Below are 25,090 nucleotides of genomic sequence, written 5' to 3'. Positions count from 1 at the left end.
ACTGCTGGCCATGATGAAGCCCAATGAAGGAATAGTGGTTGACATTTAATGCACTATGACACCCTTGTGCCAAACTGGGGTGCAACCATTGGTTTAGAGATCTCTCAGGTCTTACTCAACATGTGCACATGCATCATCCTAGTTTAGGCTGTGTTCCCCCAAGTTTTGCCATCAGCACAGGGTCACCTGACCATTTGGGACAAGACTACAATGGAACAGACCACAATGCAGACATGTTTCCTCCAGCAACTGAGTATGACATTCCAACTCCCAGCCATCAAGAACTCAGTGATGTTGATGGCAATGGCAATGACTCTGACTCATTGGGCTGGGAACACAAGAGTCTAGGGCCAGTGTTCATTGGTCTTGTGGGTAGGACTTATCACAATTTTCATCCAGGTCTAAACAGTAATTTGCATATACACTATGATAACTACTTCAACTAATACCTCATCCATATCATGAAGATGTGATGCCAGTGGTCAATATCTGTCAGATGATGCACCACCACCACTGTTTGCAGAGAGGTCTTCTGATGACTAGTCCCCTTTCTGAAACTGGGTGGAATTTGAGCTTGCAGATTTTCTCTTTAGGCAGGCTGAAATGCCCACCAAAAAAATCAACACACTGCTTGAAATCTGGGCCATGTCATTACTTGCCTTATGTGGGGAACTGCTATTCACTAACCAGAAAGACCTTTATCACATCATTGACAGCACATCTGTCAGTGAGGTCAAGTGGGAGAATTTTGTGGTGTGGTACACCAACAATGGATGAGATGGATAAGACAGCAATACAGTTCCTTGGATGCTCAACAGTTACAATGTATGGTATTGAGATCCACATAAAGTCATCCACAATGTCCCTGCTCATGCTGACTTAATAGGTCAAATTGACTACATACCATACTGGGAGTATGATTCTACAAACAATCAAAGCTGCTAGGAGGATTTCATGTCAGGAGCCTGGGCATGGAACAAGGCAGTAAGTTGTGCCCACTGCAGCTTGAAATTGACACTAACTTCACAGTCCTAGGACAGAATCATTAGTGAGGATCCAATGACAGCTGGGGCAACACTAATTCCCATCAATCTTGGTAGTGACAAGACAATGGTATTGGTAGCAACTGGCCAGACCAATTATTACCCCTTGTATCTCTCCATTGGAAATGTTTGCAACACCATTCATCATGCTCACTGTAGTGCAGTAGTCCTCATTGGGTTCCTGGCAATGCCAAAGAGTATGATCCCATGTTCTATGAGTTCGTATCACTGCTAACATACCATTTAGCCACTAGAGAACATGCCAGTTCTTCTGCTTTCTGAAATTTCAAAAGGCAGCTTTTCCACTCCTTGCTAACATGCATTCTTTGTTCACTTTGACCCACCATGAGTGTCCCAGAAATAATATTATGTGGCAACAAATACTATTGGCACATCATATATGCACTAGCAGCTTATATAGCTGACTACAAAGGACAAGTTCTGTTGTCTTGTATCATATGGAATTGGTGCCTGAAGTGCCTTGCACACCAGGAGAGTCTGGATGATGATGTGCTCCATTGTCATTGTGAGCATGGCAATGCCATGATTGAAGAATTTGACTTCTGTGAACTGTGGGACATGTTTTCTTTCATTTTCTAATCAAAGACAGCCATTTACAAATGATTTCCTGTGTGCAGACATCTATGGCATGCTTTCACCAGACATCCTCCACCAGCTTAACAAAGGTGGGTTCAAGGACCACCTGGTGGATTGGGTCAAGCACTACCTAATCCACATTCTTGGAAAGACACAGGCAGAAAAAGTCTTGGACAAGATTGACCAGCAGTATGTGACTTCAACTAATATTCATATCTACTTCATGGTCTTTCAGGATCACAGCTGTTGCCCCATATACTGGACTGCAGCATTTCCCTCAAGGTCAACACTTCAAATAGTGGACCAGTGATGATTCCAAGGGCCTTATGAAGGTGCACTCATCTGTATTTTCTTCATGTGATTATTGACCAGTCATTCACAGGTTTACATTGCAGCAATTGAAGGTTATGTTCCACAATCTGTTGTCTTCACTTTTCAAGCCTTTCTGGAATTTTGTTACCTCATTCATCAGAACATTATCACTCAACAGATGCTTGTTGAAATTGACAAGGCACTCAGGTGCTTCCACCTTTATTGTGAAGTCTTCCAGAATGCTGGGGTAGTTGATACCTTCTCACTGCCCCAGCAACATGCTATGAAGCATTACTACCACCTTATCTGTCAGTTCAGTGCACCTAATGGCCTCTGCTCTTCAATTACAGAGTCCAAACATATTAAGGCCATCAAACAGCCTTATCAGTGCACTAACTGCTTTCAAGCTCTCAGACAGATGCTTTTGCTCAAGCAGAGGCTCAACAAGCTCATCACCATGCACACTGACTTTAAAGAACATGGTATGTTAAATGAACTGTTTCTATCACATGTGCTTGGGGCTCTAGGTATGAGTATTAATCCTATGATTTGCCCCTTTCTGACAGGCATTCAGGTCAATGTTCCAACAATGCTGATGATCCATGTGACCAAGTTGGGGAAAGCTGTGACATGGCTGATGAAATTGAAGAACAAGCAGGGAGTTATGAGGAGGAACTGGGTGATGCCATTGATGCTCCCAGGTTGGTTGAGGCCCATGTATCATTGGCTCATACTCATCATAGGTCTCAACCTTCCACTCTGTACATACTCAGATGCTAACTGGTTTAAATATCTTAGAATGTAAGCACACAAGGACTGTAGGCACCCTAGCAGCTGAGCTCTGTCTGCCACAGCCTCCAAACATTCTGTGCTGCTTCTACTCACAGCTCTTTCCCACTGATGATCTGGATGACATCCCCCTCAATGAGTGCCCACCATATGATGGTAGCATGCATGTCTACAACTCTGTGTGTTCCACTTTTTTTGCACCAAGCAATCTATGTGGCCTCTATGGCATGTGCCATGAGTACATTCATTCCTGCCCCATGTGGAGGAATGAAGGGCCCTGTTTCAACTGCATCTTTGTTGTAACTGATCCAGAGGCAGAGGGTATGCATGGACTGGACATTGCCTGTGTTCTGTGCTTTTTTTCATTCAAGTATCTAGGCACTTTTTATCTGTGCACTGTTGTACATTGGTCCAACTGCATGGGGGATGACCCAGACATAGCTACAGGGATGTGGATTGTCCACCCAAGTTACAATGCACACAATGTCCCACACATCACCATCATTCACATCGACACAATATATTGTGCAGCCCATCTCATCCCCATTTATGCTGCCCACAACATCAACACCAGAGACATCAAGCCTCATGACTTCTATGATATGTTCAATTCCTTCTATGTGAACAAATTTGCTGACCATCATGCATTTGAAATTGCATTCTAGCTTGCTGCAGTATGCTTGATGCATACTTGAGAACCACCTGAATCAATTGGCCATATTTACCATGTAACATTTGCTATCCAATTCCTGACCATGAGTCAAAGCAGGTTCATCTATCAAGTTGACTGGTGGTGGCCTCTACTAATTAGTATCCCAGACTCTGCACTGGATGCATACTTGTGCACCATCCAAATCAACCTGTGCATCTCTGTGTCATGTCATCTCACAGTGACTACAGTTGCTAAAGAATGCCCAAGTGACTGGTGGTCAGCTTCCTGTTGCCTGTCATATCCATGACTCTCAGACTCAATCCCAGTCCAGTCTGGACCCCTAGCCCCTAACTCCAGTCAAGTCTGGTCCTAGTCCAGCCTAGATAACCCAACTCCAGCCTGAATAACTCAAGTCTGGTGTTTTACCCCTATCTCCAGTCCACTCTGGCCTCCCAGCCTTGTGCTGCTCCACCCCAGTCCTCCCAGGTCCATGTCTGGGTCACCTGGACATAACTCCGGTCTGTTTTCCTTTGTTTGTACTATATTTAGTCTAGTCTCCTTTGCTGATCTTGCTTACTGTACAAACCTGTGTCTGACCCCAGTTATGCCAGTCACCCAGACTTTGACTATTAGTCTCAGCACAGCCTCTGTGGCTATCCTCTTGCTAATCATCTTTCTAATAGCTTATCAACAAGTCTGGCTCTATGTTTGTTATCCTGGACCAGCCTCATGTATTTAACCCCTGTACATACTTCATAGCACTCCAGTCAGAATATCAATTTAGTATTACCCTCAACTCCATATTACTCTCTGAATCTACTCTATAGCTAAGGCTGAGCCTTAAGCTATCCCCAGTCCCTGCTCTGGACCCCTCCCCAGCTTGCATAAGTGTACAGCACATAAGCTGAGACCAAGGGAGGTAGATCCAACCCCAGACTGGCTTCCCCCTGTGTGCACTCCAAGACCAATTGGTTTCCCACACTACTGGCCTTGTTCCTGTGCTCCTGGCCTTAAGTCCAGTCCTCTGGACTTAACCCCTGACCTCTGGCCTTAAGTCCGGTCTTCTGGCCTTAAATCCAGTCCTCTGGACGTAACCCCTGTCACCTGGTCTTGAAGCCTGGTCACCTGAGGGTAAACCTGTACTTAACACTGCCCCTGGTACACAAGACATCCACTGAAATGCCTATGCTAACCCATCTACACTTCCACCCAGCTTGAGTGACCCTCCACTCCTCCCTCAGTTGACTTCCACCTGCCCCTTACTTAGATCCAACTCTAGAAGTCTGGGAAATAACAATAGCCTTCATTTGCCCCCACCTCCTGTGCCTGTTAGCCATTCCTCTCCTCCATTCAGGGGTCCTCCCCCTCCTGTTTCCATCAATGAATTGTGGCATCCCATCTCTCACACCCCACTTGCCCCCATGGACATTGATTGCCCCCATCACCATGACTTCTCTGGCCCTTCCCAGGATAGTTTTGGTCATGGCCCCACTGGTCACCCATGTCTCTTGCTGCACCACCCCATCCCACAACAGCAGCTCTTGACAGAAGAACTGTGATCTTCTGCCAACCAGGATCTAGCACAGCACTCAGAGTACTTCAACTGCCCACTATGTGTCCCTTTGGGAATCTGCATCACCTGCTCCCCATCCCACTTGCCCTCACTCTCCTATTTCCACCTTCCCAGCCTACCCTCCTCCAAGTCATCAGCCAATCAGGCCAGCTCAGCCAAGCATTCCAGCTTCCCAGCATATGTTGCCTTCATATCCATGTGAGCTATGTGCAGCAGATTGTGATATAGCCTGGGATCACTGTGGTCCTCACCCAGAGCACCATTGTGACTGGGAGGATCATGACCACCATGGGTGTTCCAAATATCCAACTTTTTGAGAAGGGACTGAGGTTGCAGGGTGAACTAGAGTGTGAAAACTCAGTCTCCAAAGTAGGACAAAGTCTTTATTATTAACCACCCTAGAGTGTGAAAACTACTCAAGCTGGTAAGTAAAAGTAGGGTATAATACCACATTACCTCAGTCTTTGAAGTAGGACAAAGTCTGAGGTACAAGGAAAAATGAAGTGGCTAAATTGTATGGAAATATTATGTAAGCAGTGCTTGCTGTGCAGAACAGCAGTATGTTCCAACACACCCCCTCAGCAAGTCATGGTTTGAAAAATAAATCCATACCCTTCATGTAACACCTTGTGTAGATATGTTGTAGGTGAAGAATTTGCATTGGCAGCACTTCTGGGGCCAACATTCAAGCTGTGAGTAGCTTTGTTGTGTGGCATGGAGTTGCTGTGCACACATGCATTTGATTTGTAAGCAGTCTGTTGTTGATCATTCTGATGCACCTCCACAGCCTTGCTGACTGCATGTTGGCCCTCTACACTTGTCATCTCACCTCCTCCACCCTTGTGGCCTCTTGTACTGACACTATCCTTCCCATAGGTCGATTTGGTGTCCCAATTTTTGAGGGAGAGGCTATAGCTGGTGCAAAATGAGGGCTTGTGGTGCTTTGGAGCTAACCTGGACTTTCAAGGTGATTCCAGGCTCGGGTGCTGTCATAGCAGGCTTTGTAGATGACCTATGGCCCTAGGAGGTGGCTGGCTATGTTCTGTAGGATGGCTACTTGGTGTTTCAACCAAGGTTTGTTTAAATTTTGAGGCAAGAGCCTCTGTTCAACTGGAGCACTTATCTGGCTCCTCAGACAGTGTCAGGGACTGATCATGTTTGATGAGTGGCTTGTTTGGGCTGTCTTCAACCTTTCTAGGGATGTCCTTAGCACTGGGCATGCCTGATTGAAGATCTGGGCTCATCTGCCCCAGGTTTGTGCTTGTGCTACCAGCACCTGCAATCATAGAGGTGGCTGGTGAATCTGCATCATATTTGCTGCTTTCCCTGCTCACAGCCTGAGTGCCTACAGGTAACTTGGCTGTGATTGCTTTGTTTGACCCTGAGTAGTCACCCTCAAGAGGGATGATGCTGCACATCTCAAGCTTGTGGACACCTGGTCTGTTCTGGCAAGCAGATGCCTCCAAGGTCATTTCATCAAATGTAGAATGGTTTGTTTGTGCACTTGGAGTATGTACTGCAGGTATGACTGTGTCCATGCAGTTCTTGCTGGGCAGGATGAGTGAGCAAGTTGTGCATTCAGCTATGTGGCCTGGAGTTCATATGTTTGACATCTTGTAGCAGGCCATCTTGAGCTCAAGGTAGGTGATTAACTCTTCTGAGTTGTATTCACCCTTACCATTGGTCAAGAGGTGCTTAGGACATTCACCAGTTTTGATTTCTGCTCAGGCATGAACCTTGTTGGTCAAGTCAAGGGTCTTTTCTGACTGATGGTCTGTCCAAGATGTTGGTATGGATCCATTGAAGGCTGAGTAGGTCTGGTAGAGTGTGCCATGAGTGTTATTAAGATAGGACTTTGGTGGGGTTGAGTTGATCTGCTGTGTCTCTTCAAGACAAAGGTGATATGCTGCCATAGGATGCTGTGTGCAGTCCATAACTTCTGTTTCATCAACCATATCTGTGCTGACAAGTCTGTGTGTGGGTTTTTTACTTGCATACGAGTCTGGGCTAGAGCACCAGCTTTCATGCAAAGCTTCTGACCCTGCACATGACTCAGACAGCAAGATGTTGGAATTGCAGAATGGGAAGACAGAGTTATACAGCATGTATGAGGCATCGTTTTGGGTGCATGGTTTTGCAGCAAGTATGTAGAGTCCAGTCTTCTTATGAATAGTGACTCCAACAGTTCCCAACTGGCTTTTGACCAACTGACACTTATCTTGTTTGAAGGTGAATCATACTCCCTGACTGGTGAGGGATGAGACTGACAACAAGTTTGAGCTTAAAGATGGCACATAGTAGACATCATGTAGGATGATGTAACTTTTCTGTCTGTCTCTGAGGCCCATATCAAGAGTTATATGGCCAACTGTGACTGCATGCACAGTGTTTCCATTTGTGACTGTGAGAGGCTGTGTAGGTTCAAGCCATTTAAGTGAGGCGAACCAACTGTATTGACAGCTCATGTGAGCAGAGGCTCCAGAGTCAAGGATCCAGTGCATGCATGGAGGATGGCTGTGTGCATGTGCTAAAAAGAGGTGGAGCAGTGCATTGTACTTGGAGGATACATGCATGAACTTGGCAGCAAGTTTGTCCTTTTCCTTCTCTCCTGGCTTTCCCTTGTCATCTGATGTCATGTTTTTTGAAGCTTCATCAGCTTTCCTTTTTCAACATTCATCTTTGCTGTGTCCTCTCTTTTTGCAGTACCCACACTTGATCTTTTTTCTGTCATCATTTGCTTTTGATCTTTGCTGAGCAGATGTCCTGGAGATGAGTGCAGTTTGCCCACTGGAGGCAAGTTGATGTGACTTCTCCTCAATTAGAACCTGCAAGATCACTGAGTCAATTGACAGCTTGTCATTTGAAGACATCAAGATTGTGTGGAGTGTTGCATAGGAGGGTGGTAAGGAGATTACCATAGCAATGGCTATGAGGGAGTCATTGAGAGTTTGGCCAAGTGACTTTAGTGTGCACACTTTGTGCCACATAGTGTTTAGCTGGCTTTCCATTGGACTGTCATCTGAGAGTGTGCCATGGAACAGCTTGCCTATTAGATAGGCTATAGTCTGCTTGCCATGCCCTTTGTACTGCTGACACAACTTTTTCCAGATTTTGGCTGCTGTTGTCACATGAAGAACTCCAGTCAGGGGTTCATCTTTCAGTGTGAGTATGTTCTGGGCTCATGCCTCTTTGTCCTTTATCAACCAGTCCATATGGCCATTAGGGTCAACTTTAGGATCAGGCACTGTAGTTGTGTTTCTGCCAACAACTTCCCATAGGTCTTGTATGTCAAGCACCATGCAGATCCTTACTTTCCATGTCTGGAAATTTGAGCCATCATCTTCAAGTGATGGTATGTCATAGAGATGACTTGAGGCCTGCTTGGCTTTTGCTGACAAGAGAGCAGTGGTTGTTGAAGCTGAGGGGTTTGACATTTCATGAGCTGGAGGGTAGGGAAGATTTGTTTTTGTCTATAGTTCTGTGAGCTTTGGGCTCATAACCTTTTGAGAAGGGACTGAGGTTGCAGGGCAAACTAGAGCGTGAAAACTCAATCTTTGAAGTAGGACAAAGTCTTTATTATTAACCAACCTTGAGTGTGAAAACTACTCACACTGGTAAGTAGAAGTAGGGTATAATACCAGTAAGGAACATTACCTCAGTCTTCAAAGTAGGACAAAGTCTGAGGTACAAGGAAAAATGAAGTGGCTAAATTGTATGGAAATATTATGTAAGCAGTGCTCACTGTACAGAACAGCAGTATGTTCCAACACAACTCACCCTTTGCAGCAACCTTACTATGCCTCCTGCTCCCCAGGACCTCACCACACCCTGAGTCCCATGGAGATGTTGCCTTGCTCTGCCCATCACTCATGGCCTCATTTGGACTTGAAGCCCCCTGATGGCCCCTCCCATCAACCTTTGGGTCCTCCCAAAAGTGGGCACTGGCACTATGATCCCACCAGATTCAACACATGCAAATGTCTGGTGGAGTGAGATGTGGAGTCAAGAAGGCACTTGAGTTCAGTTGTCAACTCACCAGAGGCAGTTCCTTGCATTCCACTACATACAAATATTCACATGTCTATGTCTCCAGAGCCTTCATCAGCTGACTTGAAGAACAGGAGGAAGCAGCCACAACTGGCAAAGGACAAGGATTTGGACACACAAAGTATTGGTGGGTCAATCCCTAGTGATGCCCTGAAGAGGAAGAAGCATCAACATCAGGCCAAGGATGACTCTGGCTTACCCACTAATCTACCTGCATCATTCAAGGTTCCTTCATTCTCATCAAAGGATGGACAGCACATGACAAGTTCAAGTGGTTCTGGAAATTGTTCACTGCAGCCATCTCTGACTAGTGCCACCCCATGCCTGCCCTCTTGAGTGGTAGATGAGGATTATGATGAGGGTGTCACTGATGTGTTAGTTAACTTGTTCCAGACTCATCCTGCCAAGCAATCAGCTTCTGCACATGACAACTACAATGCAATGATGCACTCACTGACACTGTCTAATGCAAGTCACCACACCATCAATTTTCCACATGATGCTGCCCCCCATCATCAATCTATGTCATCCTCCAATGGTCCTTCACCTGCTTCATCCAGAGCATCATCCCTCAAGTGACTGCTCAGTCCTGCAATGGAGGAAACAGACAGTAAGTGCATTTGAGTTGAGAGTGTGAAGCGAGGTGGTGGTTCATCTTCTGGACAACACACCCCTGTTCCATCTCACTCATCTTGCTCCTTCCACATGCCACCCACATCACACTTGCCCAATTCTCATCCACATAACAAGAGTTGCTCAAACACTTCCAAGACAAGGGTTCTCTTTTGATGGATGCATGTATTTTGACTGTGGTGGGCACAGGTAAAGACTCAGTGAATGAGTACTTGCAGACAGTACTCAAAAGGTGTTAGAACAACCACATGGCCAACCATCTGGGACATGAACTTGAGAAGCAGTTAGGTGTTAGGTAGTATATATAACTCAAGTACTAAATGAACAGAGCCCCTGTACATATGGTATATGGCATGGAATAACACTTTCTTTACTACTACTACTACTACTACTACTATTATCTTGACTAGTTTGACTTTTGAACTTTTCAAGAAATACTATCTTGACTATTGTAACTATTTTGACTAATCCAAACTTTGTCTGTATTGAGTGTGGCTGGAAATAGCCATAATAGTCAAAATAGACAAATAATTCCATAAAAAGCACAGATAGTACTTGGTTAATTTCCTGATGCCATTCAACACATATGTGGCACTGTCTCATAGCCAAGGACATGAGACAATCTGCTTGCTAAGAGACTTCAACATACAACCTTTCACACAGCATCCAAGCAAATACTTGCAGAGAGAGGATGAACATTTGGAGAAATTGGATGTCAACACAAAGTGGTGGTGGCATGCAACAGAGTCTTCTGGAAGTGTATACAGATGGTTACAATGAGCATTGCATACAATACAGTTGAGTTAGGTGACCTGCACTACTGACATGGCTGGTGGAATTTGCCATGCAGATGTCAAAAAAGTGTCTCATTTTTGGGCTGGAGTGACCTTGTAAACAAGGTGATAAAGGTGTTGTCAATGCGATACTTTACCAGACTCATGCCTCTGTCAGTCTGCCAGGCCAAACTCCTCACTCGACCTCATCCCTGCAACCAAGACAAGGGCCATCTCCAGACAATGCTGTAGCTCTACTTCACTTACACTTTTTCCCTCTCCATGCCTGTTCTCAGGCAGATGATCACTTTGCTTGCCTATGATGCCATCTATGGCAATGCCAACTGCCCCCTCCAGTCTCACCTGCTCTGATGGGTCCAACAGACTCAAAAGCAAAGGATACACCATCCTTAGCTCCTTCTCCAACTTCCCTAACCTCGGGGGCACACCAACCATTGTGAACTGGAATGACGCTAACTGCAGCAAATGTTATGCCATCACATATGCAAAGAACACTATTAATGTCCTTGCACTGGATGTGTCAAAGGATGGGTTTATGGTGTCACCATAGGCAATGAATGTACTGACAAATGGGCAGGCAAGCACATTAGGGAGAGTGGAGGTCACTGCTATTGAGGTGCCTGCCAGTGAATGTGGCTTGTGAAAATGGGATGCAACATTTCAGTTAACCTTACAAGCGGTATGTTAGCAGGGATCAGCAGTACCTGGATTAAAAGACTGTTGTCACACACCAGATAAGAAGCCACAGGGGGAGTTCCATCAACAGCTGTCACAGACTTGATGGGCTGTTGCATCAGTGGCTGTCTTTTGAATCGCATCAGTTCCTGGAGGTGCTGAGAAACATCCCTGGAAGTGCCAATAACCTCCCCAACTGATACAGTCAAGGGGGTTGACAGAATCCAATCTACAATGGCCTTGGAACTGGTAAATTGCGAGAGGGATGAAGACAGGGATGTGGTAGTGGCAGGTTTTGACCTCTTGGACCTTTCTGCAGAGTCAGGGGCTTGTTCCAATGGCTTTGGGACAGAATCATCTTCCATGATAGCATCATCTCTAGTTCCATTGAAGGCAGGGGCATGAACATCAACTGGAATGAAGGCAGGAGCAAGTGGTGCTTTCTGTGGAGCAGGGATAGATACAGAGGATGAAAGCCTTGGAATCTGGTTCTCTTTCTCCTTGCCATGCGAACAAGGTGGGATAAGGACACTGTCAAAGGCAGCCTTTCTTTTCTCCTTGGTAATCTTGGTGGAATGATCCACAGTGGCAACAAGAGGTTCATCTTCCAACTCATAGATCTCAGCACTGGATTCTTCTTTGACGTCTTCATGGACAACAAAGTGAACCACATTGGCAGGCTGGGCTGCAGCCAGAGTGCACTCATAGGCCTGGAGGATGGTCTCTTCACCATTGCAATAAATATGCTGCCTACTGGGGTAAATAACTCAACGATTCTCATCACGTGCCAAGGAACCCTTCTGAACAAGATCATTAACTGCTTCACAATTATCAAGACCATGACCTTTGACACCACAGCCATAACAAGTGATGGTCCTCCTAGCAGGACAAGTCTGAGTGGGTGGAGTAGTGACAGGAGGAGCAGATGCAGGAGTAGGAGCAGGAGCAGGAGCAGGACGAAGAGATGGAGCACAAAGGACCTTTGCAGCATCAGGATCAATTTTAATGGCTTGATAATATAGGAGGGAGTAGTCTGGGTCACTAAGTGACTAATGAGACAGGGATTTAATCAAAGTTTCAACCTCATCCTGTTTGTGAGCAGTAGGAGCTTCTCTCTCCAAAGTTTCAAGGTTTCTTCTGGCTTCATGGGCAGGGAGTAGGGATTGAACACTATTGTCTCTGCCATCAGAGCGATGAGAAGTGCTATTCTGGGGCTGAGGAGCATTAGGGGCAGCTCTGGGGCCAAAGAAATTGAGATCATCTGCATCAAAGCAATCACGACAAAGGACCTCTTCAGCAGACTGGCACACATCTGCATAAGCGAAGGGCTTGCTGGTATCAAGGTTCGGATCCTTCAGCCTGAGATGACTCTCAACCAGGCTACAAAAAACAGGAGACAAACCAGCCCAAACATAGCAATTGTGCTCATCAACCAAGATCCTTCCCTTGTTCTTCAACCAACCACCAATGTGAATGAAACCATGATTGTAAGCCCTAAAGTCTTGAAGTGACATGATGGGCTGTAACCTAGACTCCAAAGCGAAGCTCTTGAGATGCCTTTCAAAGAATCTTTCATCTGATAGATCAGCATCAAAGTACTTGAGGAGATCACCCTTCAAGTTAGCCCAGTTAGGAGCATAGTAGTGTGCCATTCCTTCAATAATCTCCCTAACCCAAGCATTACAGTATTGGAGGATCGACTCAACCATTTCCTGGTCAGAACTGACATTATGGAAAGCACAGAGTTGTTCGTAGTGATCCAGGAAAGTGCAAACATGAGTATGGTCTCCTTGGAAGAGTTCTGGAGCAGATTTCATGCCAAGCAAGGGCAAAGTAAGGACAGAGCGAGCAGGAGGAACAGCAACAGCTGGAGGAGCTGCTGGAGGCATGGGTGGATAAACAGCAGAGGTAGTAGATGACATAGAAGTGAGATATATGGTGGATTTAAAGGCAAGATTTAAGGAGATAAGGAGGATAGGAGTTGGGACAGGAAAAGTGATAGACCCTGGTGATTATGACAACCTAGGAGGCAGGAATATGAAGGATGTGAACATGAACAAGGTTTTTCTTGATCCAGGAATGACCACCCCTCATGGTGGGCTCCAGATGTGAGTCAAAGTGTGGTTCAGTGGTGAAAACCAACTAAAACCAACACAAAAGACAAAAAGAGCAAGTGGTGGTGTGCCTATGCAGTACCTAGATGTTAGAACCTGTTCTTTGGGAGGGTTTTTGTGAGCTACAACACTCAAAGATGAGTGCTGAGGGTTGGGGGTGCTCCTGATGAAGAAGGAGCAGGAATGCAAGAGAATGCAATAGGGTAGACTGCTGTCAGCCTACAGAAGGATGGATGATGACTTAATTTGATGTCCCAAGCTGCACTGAGCTCAGGGAGGGCTTGGAGCGAAGTATATTGATGATAGACAAGGATAAGTGAAGTAGACAATAGTTAGACCCTTAATAAAGTCTCAACTATCGAAGCTGCTGAATGAATTACTGAGTGATGATAAAATGCAAGCAAGAGGGGCTCTCTCTGATGTCTTTTTTTTTTTTGCTATCTAAGTACAGTGATTTATATACAGTACAGGGGTGTTGCCCTTGGAAAACAAGGTGCAAACACTTCATAAGTGATTGGTAACTGATGAGTAAGGAATGTAAGCAATGGGTAGTCATCTTTGAAAGCATTGGTAAGCATTGGTAAGGATTAGCAAGCCAAAGGCAAAGAATCAGTAAGCAAAGTCAAAAGATTGGTAAGTATTGGCAATAGGTGAGTCAAAGACAGTCAGAATGTCAAAGTATCGAGTCAAGTAATGTCAGGAACTGGGAAAGCAGCACTGGAATCACATTAGGGGGAAGCTGTGCATGTCACATCTCAAAGAGATCACTTCTAGGCCAAGGTGGGATGACAGAGAGGCAGTGCTGATCTGATGCTGATATAGTACATCCAAAAGTGGACAGGGTGAGTCAGATGTCAACAGGGGTCAAGCTTTGGGGGTCTGTGGGGTGACAGGAGCATAGGGGATTGCAACTTTCCCCCCCAAACCATCCTCTCAGGGAAGCAAATAAAAACTTCATGAATGAGGCTCTGTTGGAAGAGAGGATGAATGGGGAGTGTCTTCTGCTGTATCTTGCAACAAGGAGGCAAGATGTGCATCATACTCATCATGGATGCGATCAGGGAGAGTGGGGAACAGTAGATTATACTGTAGCTGTTGCAATCTTGGAAGAATGATGGACAAGACTGGTATGAAGACATTGCAGGGAGCAGGGAGGAAGGATCCATATGCTTCTTGGACTGGAGAGACTGAAATGACCACATAAGACCTTTCCAAGTGAATGACAGACCTGAGGCAACCAAAGAACATCCTCCTAGAGGTCATACTGACAAAAAGAACATGCTGTCCAAGCTGGATGGGCTGAGAGGGCACAGATGAGGGTGGGATGTACCAGGATGCTTCAGGATGGAAGCTGGTAGGAACTCCTGGTAGATATATGTAGCCATGGTCCCTAGCAAAGGGGACAAGCAAAATGATTGATGTAGAGGCAGCCATATCAGAAGAATTTAGCAAAATGAGTGTCTTTTGGAGGGAGTGCTGTAGAAATGTGTGGAGTGAGCAAATCCTTTCCAATTTTGGAAGGTAAGATCACATGGCTGAGCACTACAAGAGAGTGTGGGAATGGTCTTGATATCTGCAGAAATGGCAGAGATATGTCAAAAACTGGAATGCCATACATGAGTGCTTAAGAATTTTAGCCAGCACTCAACTCACTCCCTTTCTTTTTCTCTGGCACTGATGACTTGTTCTTGTGCAAGGAATGACTGCTGACATTCCTGGCTGTCCTTCTTTGCATGAGGGCTATGGTCTTCATCTCCATTCATCAGCTGTATCCATGTCCACCTCACCAAATACCTTTGGTGTGTGACAGTGGACACAGCCATATTTGGTTCAGCAAGGTTGGACAATGGCAGATGGAGCCAAATTTTGGGTAACAGCAATACATGGGAGATGAGCAGCAATATCTCCTACATAGATAACTACCAGTTGCTTCCACATGGCCAATACATAGACCTGTCCTGCTCAGCTCTCTGCTCAATTGTCATGCTCAACCATCCTGCTTAACTATCCCTCTCTCTGATATCAAAGACACCTCTCACAACCACCATGGTGTCATGAGCCACTGTACATGCCATACATTTGTATTCTAATGTGTCACACTAGGCTAAGCCCTCTATAGACCATACACAAGTTCCAAAAAATGTTTCCACTCTGACTATTTGAGGGATTCAACAACTACTTCTGCTTCTGATTGCTGCCTGTTTGCTTGCACAATCTCTTTGCATCAGGAGATGGAACATCTGCATCTGGCCTTGCAGGGGCCTCTCTGACACGAGGTGACTTCCAGGTGCTCCCAGGGACGCCCTGTTTCACATTCAAAGATGCTGCATTGGTGGTCACAGATCCATTATGGTTGGACTTGGACAAGTATTTGGCCCCAGGTCGATGTCAATTCATGTCTGGCTTACTCAATTCTGACAGAGCCTGCTTAATATACAGCACAAACTTGTTAGCCATAACAGCTGATTCAACCTGACCAAACGTGCCTGGTGTGTGCGCTTCAGGGCAGATTTCAGCTTTCCACCTTTTTTTCTGCTCGTTGACCCCTCCTCAGTTGGGAGGTCAGTGAAAGGAATGCTCTCCAATCCATCTTCATCTGCATATTCTGAGTGGTCCTGTAGTTCAGTTGTGTACTCATTCCCTGAGTGCAGATCAGGGTTTGCTGCAAATACAAGTTACAGCGGGAAGCTCACTATTCAGGGATGTTGCCATTTTCTTTGAATTGGATAGGGTGGGCAAATAAGTGTCTTCATCAGCTTCATCATCGGACTTATGGCCATTGCTTTCCCACCCATTATAGTCAGTTAGCACTTTATTTTGTGGACAATGCACTGGGGTCTTTGCATGGGCTGGAGGTGCAGAGAGCTGCTTACTATGGGAACCATCAACTGGTGGGGGATTTGAGCAGGAATGAGAAGGGAATGGTGTCTTGGCATGGTTTTGCTCCTGCCAGATACCTGAAGACCAGAATCACATTAGTGCTGATCTGTTGTGCATGACAATCACACATGGCACACCTTTTTAGTGGAGGGACCATCTGTTCCAACATTGCTTGCCTCAGCCTTGCTGTGATCATCCAAACTGTCATCCACACTGTCATCTGCACTATCATCTGCGCTATCATCTGCCACTCCCTCTTCCTGCACTTTACCCTTGCCCTTGACAATTTTCCTTCCAGGATTCTTTTTGCATTTGGGGGCAGGTGTCTTTCGGTATTTCCACTGCCTCACAACATGGAGGGGTGCCAAAGTTCTATCCACTGGTGGCTGCAGCTCACCAGATCGATCGATCCATTTCTGAAATCCAAACACATCATTTGGATGGGATTCCTGTCACTTGTGCCAAAAGGACAGCAGCTGGGTAGCTGTTGTCATCCACATGTGACTTGGGTCATGGTTGAAGGTAAATCCTTCAGGAAGATGGCAGGCTGCTATCATTTCTGCTTGATGATGACCAAAATTCTTGAACAGCACTGCTGACAAGGGATTTCTGCATGCTAATCCTGATAACACTCATCAGAGATTGAGGACACTAAATACTCTGGCCACTCACAGTAGTGAGCAGTCACAAATCTGCGAACCATTTTTTGTAGTTAATCCTGGCTAAGGCCCATGATTTCTCCTATCCAAATCTCTCCATCGGCATTTTTCACCAATTTCACAGAGTCAACCTTGCCAGTCCTCATTGCTTTGGCCACTGTCTTTTTCTGAGCATGTTTGGGACTTGACTCACCATCATGCTCAGGCAGTGTTCCTGGTTCCTCAAATGTTTCCCCAAGGTACTCTCGCCAGCTTCCTTCCAGTGTGTGGACATCATTGAAGGGGATTCCATCTGTGATTTTGTTATTGAAGTCCATACTGTCATTGCATGGGTCTTACCTAGGCCTAGAGGAGAATATGGTGGACTCACATGCATGCCTGTATAGTTCCCTCCTCATTTTTCCACCCAGCCATACACACTATGCACATTCCACAATACCTCCACATCTCCATTGCAAAGTTTCAGACATACTTGTACCCATACTTGGCTGCATTCCTGGGAACCAGGATAAATTGAAGACTGGGAAGTTGACCTCATACAATCACACCTTGCTTTTGTCTCTGGCATGGGGCCTTCCTGCCCATTCCACCTTTCTGCTATATCTTCAGCTGCAGCCAATTGTTCCTCCATCAGGTCGTCCTGAATAAAAGCTGTCAATGCATTCTGATACTGTTGGATCTGCTTGCTTCCATGGGTATTGCCTTCTTCTACTTTCATTTTTGCAAGCTTCTCCTGTATTTTCTCTTGGTACAATTCATGGACCACTGCCTGCACAGAGTATTTGTAACTGGATCTAAGGGTAATGTGGGGCTTCTTTGACTGGAGGGGCTTTTTCAACCAATCTTGTATTAGCTACAAGGGTGCTTTGAATTGTGAGCATCTGAATCAGAACTTTTAGAGCATACCTTGCACTTGGTCTGGACTTTGCTCCCTCTCAACTCCTTGTTCCTGTCCAATTGCTGCATCTCCTCCCATATGGATAGCAGAACTGCAGGCTTCTTCTTCTTCTTCCCTGCTTGCCTCCATTCCTGGCATTGGTGCCCAAGGATCTCCAACTCTTCCACTTCAAACCTTTCTTCCTCCCTCTCCCCCACATCTGATGGTTCTATGTCTTGCTCACCATCAGCATCATCTCTTTCCATCTGATCCCAGGCATCTGATTTGTACTGGGACTCCATGGAGTATGATGTGGTATGATGTATAATGGTGTATAATAGATGGTTGGCTACTAAGTTTTTCATGCCCTTGTTTGGTCTCAATGCATTGCAGTACTAGTGCAGTCATGCCAAGGAATTTGTTTGGACCTCTGTGAAGTGACTGAAATATCCAATCAGGCTGATCTCTTTGACAGGATCCCACCCAAAGGTGGATTAGCTCCTGGTTTGCATCCAGGCTGTCAGTTGGCTTGCCCAATCATATCCATACTTATATTGATACTGAACATCTCGTTTCACCTTCATCAGCTAATATAGCATCCAAATTCACCATCATAATCCAGGCAAAGCACCCAGGTAATGTTGCAGCAGGAAGGGAATGTGTGGGCAGGGATTGAGCAGTAATTAGAAGGCAGCACCATGCATTGTGCAAGGCCAGTGTAGTTGCATTTGTATTTATGCCCTGACATGTGTTAAGGTACTGACATCGATAGAGCTAAATGATAAAGTGACTTGCACTAGCAGTAGCATTTCTAACAACTGACCTCATACTGTGAAATCAGCAACCTCCAGATGGCCAATGGAAGCACTCAAAAGGGTATGAGAATGATTGGTCCTACCCTGGGCCATCAGGTGAAGCAGCTGGAAGTCAAGACTCAGAGAACTGGAGGTAGATATAGATCATGATTGGTAGAAGTCATGATCAAACAGCCAGATCCAACAACCCCTGTCCATTCTCCCTGATCCTCACCATCCAAGCATTCAAGATCTCACTCCCACAAGTACTTTGATGCATGGGCAGATTCAGCCTTCGACAGACATGAAAGCATGAGCCCACTGGTCCAGCAACTGATGTTACTGCAGAAAAAGGTATGCAGCAGTTTGCCAACCTGAAAGTGGACTTCACATGGTGTGTCAGATGCAGAACGATTATATCTGTGAATGGGTTCTACAGAAGGGGGAGTTCTTGAAGATACTCCTGGAGCTGGAAGCCTTCCCCAGAGCCAAGGAACTGCACCTGGTGTGGCAATGACAGGGTATACAGATGTCCAGATTGCTTGCATCAGCCCCTATTCTGCACAGAATGTTGCCAGAAGAGTCATGAGAGCCTGCCTTTCCACAGGATCCAACAGTGGACAGGGGACCTTCTACAAGGAATCTGCCCTCCACATGGTGAGAGATCAGTTGGTGGCCCAGAATTACATTCACATCAAGACCTGCAGACTGGCATTCAGATGCACCTAGGACATGGCAGAGCACCCTGTCCCCATGTGATTGCACAAGCCCAGCAAGCAGCAGGTGAACCTCTGCCCATGGATGATCATGAATGGGAAGATATGGAAGATATCAAAGAAAACCCAAAGCACCTCTGTCCTCCAGTGGGGTCAAGATATCTCACTGTTGTGGATGTCACAGGTGTTCATTTCATTGTAGTGAATTGGTGTGAATATGGGACTGCAGAAACCCGATACATACAGTTACTCATAGCCAAACTATTTCCCTCAATGTTCAAGAAGCCAAGCACTGCATTCACATTTGCAGTTCTGGATGACTTCCTGAGGGACAACCTGGAATGTGGAATGTCCACTATGAACTATTACAGCAAGTTGCATTGGATCACATCCAGTGTGTTTCCACACCTTGTTCCAGTAAGATTTGGTATTTTGGTTCCAAGTGTTGGAATGTCTGAAAGGTCAATCAGGATAGATACTGTGAGCTTCTATGGGTTGTGTGGAAATGGCAATACCTCAAGCTACTTAAATGGAATGGATTCTGCAGGACAACCAGGTCAGCAGAGAAAGGTGGACTGGTATTATTTTGCACAGCATGCCCCCAGCCTGGAATAAATGTTGATACTAATGAGGATTTGGACCAGTAAGCAGCTACAATAATGCAATCCTCATATGCTGACCTTCTCCAGCTGGTGGTTCACCTGCACAGTAGTAATGGATGCAAACTTTGAGGTGGAACACATGCATGAGTGGAAATCCAAAGATCAGGTGTGGTTGATGGACAGACTAGGTTATATGGTGACCAATCTGCACTATGTGGACTATTTGAAGGCCACTCCACATATCATGGAGGTATGAATTCATTCAACCCATGCAAAACATGATCTGAGCTCAGGCACAGAAATCCACCTGCAACAACCACAGAGCTATCAGTCAGGCAAACACAGCCCAGGGAAAGCTTCATGCAACCAGAATTGGGGCAACTGCATGCACACAGCATGGATGCTTTTATCTGCATTGTGTTGTTGACTTCCAAAAAGGAGAAAGGTATGAGGTTGAATCATTGATTTTGACACCCACTGATGGCACTGCAGACAGTTGAACATGGACTACTCTTTGGCAAATGCATTGGGATACAATATGGAAGGGATCAAACAAGTGGTTTGCTTCTACAACATTAACTGCTGCTACATGATGAATCTGCAGAAGTGTGTGGGTCAAAGTGAGATGATTGATATCCCATCTCACTTCAGATTATGCCTGGAATTGGCATATGGCATGTGCATGGGCACAAGAAGGAATGTTATGCATGGTATGCCCCACTGTTCATCGAGGGGGCTGGATGGGTAGATGGAGAAATCATTGAAATGTTGTGGTCTGTCCTTAATGTGGCATCTGCATCTGCATGCAGGATGACCTCACCACAATGCCAAGAACTGCTGGATTTCCAGATGAATGATTCCAACTTCATGAAGATGATTTGGATTGGTTAGTCTGAGGATCCACTTGCAGCACACTCTCTGGCATCCAAGATTAAGCAGATAGCCTATCATGGAAGCTCAAAGTGGCTTGAGCAGCAGTGCCATTGGTGAGCCAGGCATATATAAAGCTAGATGAAGCCTTGACTGCAGAGCAGCGAAACAGCTGGTGAATGCAAGAGATTCATGCACTGCACAATTGTGTCGATGACCCATCTGTCATGGATACCTTCAAAGTTCAATTAAGGGCAGGTATGGCATCCACCTTTTTGGATAAATGCAAAATACTGACATATCACAAGAAGCACCAACAGTGCATGCCATCAAACTAGTGTTATTGGAGGAACCAAGACCCAGCAGAAGCCTACATGGAGCAGCTAGTTGGCTAGCATGCAGTTTATGCTTAGAAGAGGCCATAACCTCACTTCACATGGACAGAAAGGACATTGGGGAACAGGCATCAGAATTGAAAAATTGGCTATGGCACACTGTGCTGATCGCATTGTGTCTGAACAATTGGGTTTTATCGCAGATGCCATGATTTACTTGAAGCTGCACCTTGAAGTGGGCTCCAACACTTCCACCAGCAAATCTGTACAGCAGACCATGTTTCTTGATACAAATTCAGAGCAGGATTATGCTTCAGATGGTGGTTGGCTGGACAATGTGGGGATGAGTTGCCCACTTCAGATGGAACCCTGGCAGGACTGCAGGACAAATTGCCACCTCCATCCACTCTTGGCATTGACGCATGTCGAGCTTGAGGGCTTCAAAATCTTGCAGAAATGGAGCTGAAGCTTTGCACAGGTCAAGCTAATGACATGCTACATGGCCTCCATCTTACATTGGCAGACAAGGCAGCTGTCTTTCAGGGGGTGGTGCGCACAGCTAAGAGCTATTCTGCAAAAACTCAGGCCTGGGATATGATCTGCACTATCAATGCCTCAGTAAAACAACAGGCCATGATTTATAATCAATGCAGAGATGCCATGCTTGTACTTGGCATGGGTGCAGATATCTTAGGACATTATCAAGAACTTCATAAAGAAGACCTGGCTGTGCAGACAGCAGCCTTCTCCCAAAATGCACAGGAGCACCATGGAACCTATCTTCCATGGTTTTGGTTGAATGATGTCCCATGGGACACAGAATCAAAGAGTTGGATGTCTGAATGTATGTTGACCTTACTGTTCAACAGTGCTTTAAGGTTGATGAACTTTCTTCAATTAGTTTATTGCATTCATTGGCTGCAAGCAAAATCCATCAAAGATCATTGGGAAGAAGAGGAAGAGCTTGTAATATCAGAATTTCAATGGGCTATAAGTTTCTTCAGATTTCAAGCAAAAGAATGGCATAAGATACAGATGGGAAGCAGTGCTATTGGAGCTCCTGGGGTGTGGTGTTATGCAGCAAGGCAGAGGATGATGTATTCAAGGTTGGCTGAGCATGCTGAATGCAAATGGCAGGCCATGAATGCAACTGATATTCAGTTTGTTCTGGAGGAAGATTTGTAGTTAAATGTTAGCTTAATGTGAACCTCCAGTTTCTGTTCCCTGCCCTTGCATTCCACCCTGTAGCTGATGGGCAGGTCAGCAGGTACTTTGCAGGAGATGTCCAGTGGCAAGCTAGCCCATTCATTCACCTTTCACATGTTTTATTTCCATTGTGGATATGTCTGGTATGACATGAGTATGCATGTCATTTGTCTTGAAAGGCTCATGCATCCATGGGCTGAGATGAATGGCAACAAACCATTATTGGGAAACAGAATACTCATTTCTGACTACAGAGGGTGAATTGGTCACTAGTGACTGGCTGAATGCCCTTGGTTGTATTTCCATCTGCAGAGAAATATTTATATGCTCATTTGCCAAGCTTCCACCTATCAAAATACATTGGCTCCTGCAATAGCAGAATGCAACATTTTCCCTGAATTGAACCTTGTGAATCTCACAATCTGCTCATTTGCACATGTCCCACCTGTGGGCATACCTTGGATCCTACATTAGCACAATGAGAATATTGCTTTGCATTTGCACCTGATGACTGATTGCTCTCAGCCTTGCATCTCACACAGTCCACTCATTTTGAAGGGTTCCATCTATCAGGATCCATTGAATGCCATGTTAGCAGGTTGAGACAGTTCATATCAACATTGCATATTGCCCAGGCCACTCATTTGGAAGGGTTCTGTCTATTGGGATCCATGGAATGCTGTTTTCACAGGCTGACATCTTTCTTTGCATCATTATCCTATTATTAGCTGTTATCTTGTTTTGTAACTCTCAAGTGAATGCCATAAATAGCATAGCCCGCTCATTCACCAGGTGTCTGTCTATTTGGATTCATCAGCAGCTGTATTAGCAGACTCAAATGTGTTGGCCAAATCAGACTATTAATTGCATTTGTGTCAAATGGCAGGTTGCTATTGCATATCACACAGTCCATTCATTTGCAAAGGTTCTGTCTATCAGGTTCCATCAGCTCTGGTTTTAGCAGAATGGGACCATCCCGCTATCTCATTTTTTAAGTTCCAAGTTAACTATTCTATGTCAAAAAGCCATGCATTTGCTAAGCTTCCACCTATTGGGATACATTAGCAGTTATTTTAGTAGAATGAGATTATCCTTTGCAATTCTGTTGGCTGTCTAGCCATTATTGTCTTTTTCTCACTCTTAAATAAAGGTTGAATATGTGATGCAGCATGAGTGGTCAATTAAAATGGAAATACAAAATGACATTGTATGTGCCATGGAGAAGTAAAATGATAGATGGCCTCGTTCACCCTGCTGTCCCATCCGCCCTTGTCTCATCTGCCAGAGGCCCTAAGAGATTGATGAGATTGTCACCCAATGCTTGTCCATATACCCAAATATGCAGAGCCACTAGCTCATGAGCCATCCTGTCCAGCATCTGCACCTCTCCACTTTGCAATCTTGTCCGCCTTTCCCAGCTTGCTGCTTTCCATGATATCCTTGAAGTAAATTTGAAGGATGTGGTTGGCTGCAGCATTGAGCTCAGGTGATTTCTTGAAGAGCTTGCAAGACAATGATGACAACATGTTTCTGATGATGAGACAATGGAGTAGTTTGACAGTGAGAGTGGTGATGGTGATTGGAGAGTGGAAGAGTCAGAGGTTAAAGACAGATGACAAGATACATGGATGTTGCATTTTTTATCCTGCCTATGAATGATTCCCATGGCATGATGGCAATACTGGTACAAGTCAATAATCCTGAATGCATATGTGAAGCAGAAGCTCAGATAAAGATATGATGCATTGTTCTGGAATAGCATTGCTGTTTGTTTTGCATGTTTCCCATCTGCTCCAATGGTGGAGCCTGGCTCACAGCTACATAGACCAGTGCCTGAGATTCCAACTAAATAGGCAAATTGTCCAATGTGAAACACAAATTATAGTGGGAAATTCAGATACTCTATAGTGCAAGAGGTTCCACTTTCTTCATTTCTTGTCTTCCTGGGCCTGTCTTATATTGTGACAGGGGGATAACCCAATTATGGATAGGCCTGTCCATTTGTGGTGAGCTATCTATGATATGACAGATTGGCCTGTCTTATGCAGTGCCAAGGGTTTGTAATCCTGCAATGGATGGATCAGCCCATCTTATGTTGTAACACTGGTTTTTGTTTTCCCTTATCTGCTGCCTGAGAATACCATGGATGGGCCCATCCTTATGTAGATCCCTTTGATCTCCCTTTCTGCTGCCTAAGAATGCCTTACATGGACTGTCCTTATGTAGATAGCTTGGATCTCCCTTTCTGCTGCCTAAGAATACCATACACAAACCTGTCCTTATGTTGCAACAGGGGTGCATCTTGCTAGATGGGCCTGTCCATTTGTTGTGATGATATACATGATACTACTGAAGGGCCTGTCCTTATGTTGTGATGCTATTAGATGATATTACTGATGGGCCCATCCATATGTTGTGACAATATAAACAATACTACTGAAGGGCACATCCTTATGTTGTGATGCTATTAAACAACATTACTGATGGGCCTGTCTTTATGTTTTGACAGGGTACATCTTACTGGGGCTGGGCCTGCCCATATGTTGTGATGCTGTACATGAGATTACTGATGGGCCCATCTTTATTTTTTGTCAGAGGTACATCTCACTGTGGACAGGCCCATCCATATGCTGTGACAATATAAATAATATACTGAAGGGCCCATCCATATGTTGTGACTCTATTAAATGATATTAGTGACAGGCCCATCTTTATGTTTTGACAGGGTACATCTTGCTGGGGCCAGGCCTGCCCATATGTTGTGATGCTATGCATGAGATTATTGACAGGCCTGTCTTTATGTTGTGACAATATAAATAATATTACTGAAGGGCCCATCCATATGTTGCAACTCTATTAAATGATATTAGTGATGGGCCTGTCTTTATGTTTTGACAGGGTACATCTTACTGGGGCTGGGCC

General features: G+C 45.2%; 3 protein-coding genes across 3 annotated transcripts; all 3 read left to right on the top strand.

The window, feature by feature from the left end:
• Window positions 1–128: 128 nt before the first annotated feature.
• Window positions 129–3,406, top strand: F5J12DRAFT_907962 (uncharacterized protein; the record flags this gene model as incomplete). Its single annotated transcript, XM_051748988.1, has 12 exons — window positions 129–368; window positions 574–758; window positions 792–825; window positions 946–984; window positions 1,036–1,240; window positions 1,402–1,624; window positions 1,650–1,829; window positions 1,948–1,972; window positions 2,023–2,479; window positions 2,602–2,713; window positions 2,767–3,088; window positions 3,113–3,406. 12 exons carry the CDS (start codon window positions 129–131, stop codon window positions 3,404–3,406), a joined length of 2,316 nt encoding a protein of 771 aa, XP_051594173.1.
• A 1,599-nt stretch (window positions 3,407–5,005) lies between these two features.
• Window positions 5,006–5,468, top strand: F5J12DRAFT_787663 (uncharacterized protein; the record flags this gene model as incomplete). Its single annotated transcript, XM_051743684.1, has 4 exons — window positions 5,006–5,164; window positions 5,195–5,335; window positions 5,369–5,390; window positions 5,428–5,468. The coding sequence occupies 4 exons, from the start codon at window positions 5,006–5,008 to the stop codon at window positions 5,466–5,468; spliced, it is 363 nt and encodes a 120-aa protein (XP_051594172.1).
• Window positions 5,469–9,049: 3,581 nt separating this feature from the next.
• F5J12DRAFT_899403 (uncharacterized protein) lies at window positions 9,050–9,592 on the top strand (the record flags this gene model as incomplete). The annotated part of the gene is made up of 2 exons (XM_051748166.1): window positions 9,050–9,284; window positions 9,357–9,592. The coding sequence occupies 2 exons, from the start codon at window positions 9,050–9,052 to the stop codon at window positions 9,590–9,592; spliced, it is 471 nt and encodes a 156-aa protein (XP_051594171.1).
• Window positions 9,593–25,090: the final 15,498 nt, after the last annotated feature.

This window comes from Pisolithus orientalis, assembly GCF_024613125.1.
Source record: "Pisolithus orientalis strain OTSU chromosome Unknown F5J12scaffold_135, whole genome shotgun sequence".
NCBI classification, from domain to species: Eukaryota; Fungi; Basidiomycota; class Agaricomycetes; order Boletales; family Pisolithaceae; genus Pisolithus; species Pisolithus orientalis.
The sequence above is the reverse complement of the archived record's forward strand: the minus strand, read 5'-3'. Positions and strand labels throughout refer to the sequence as shown.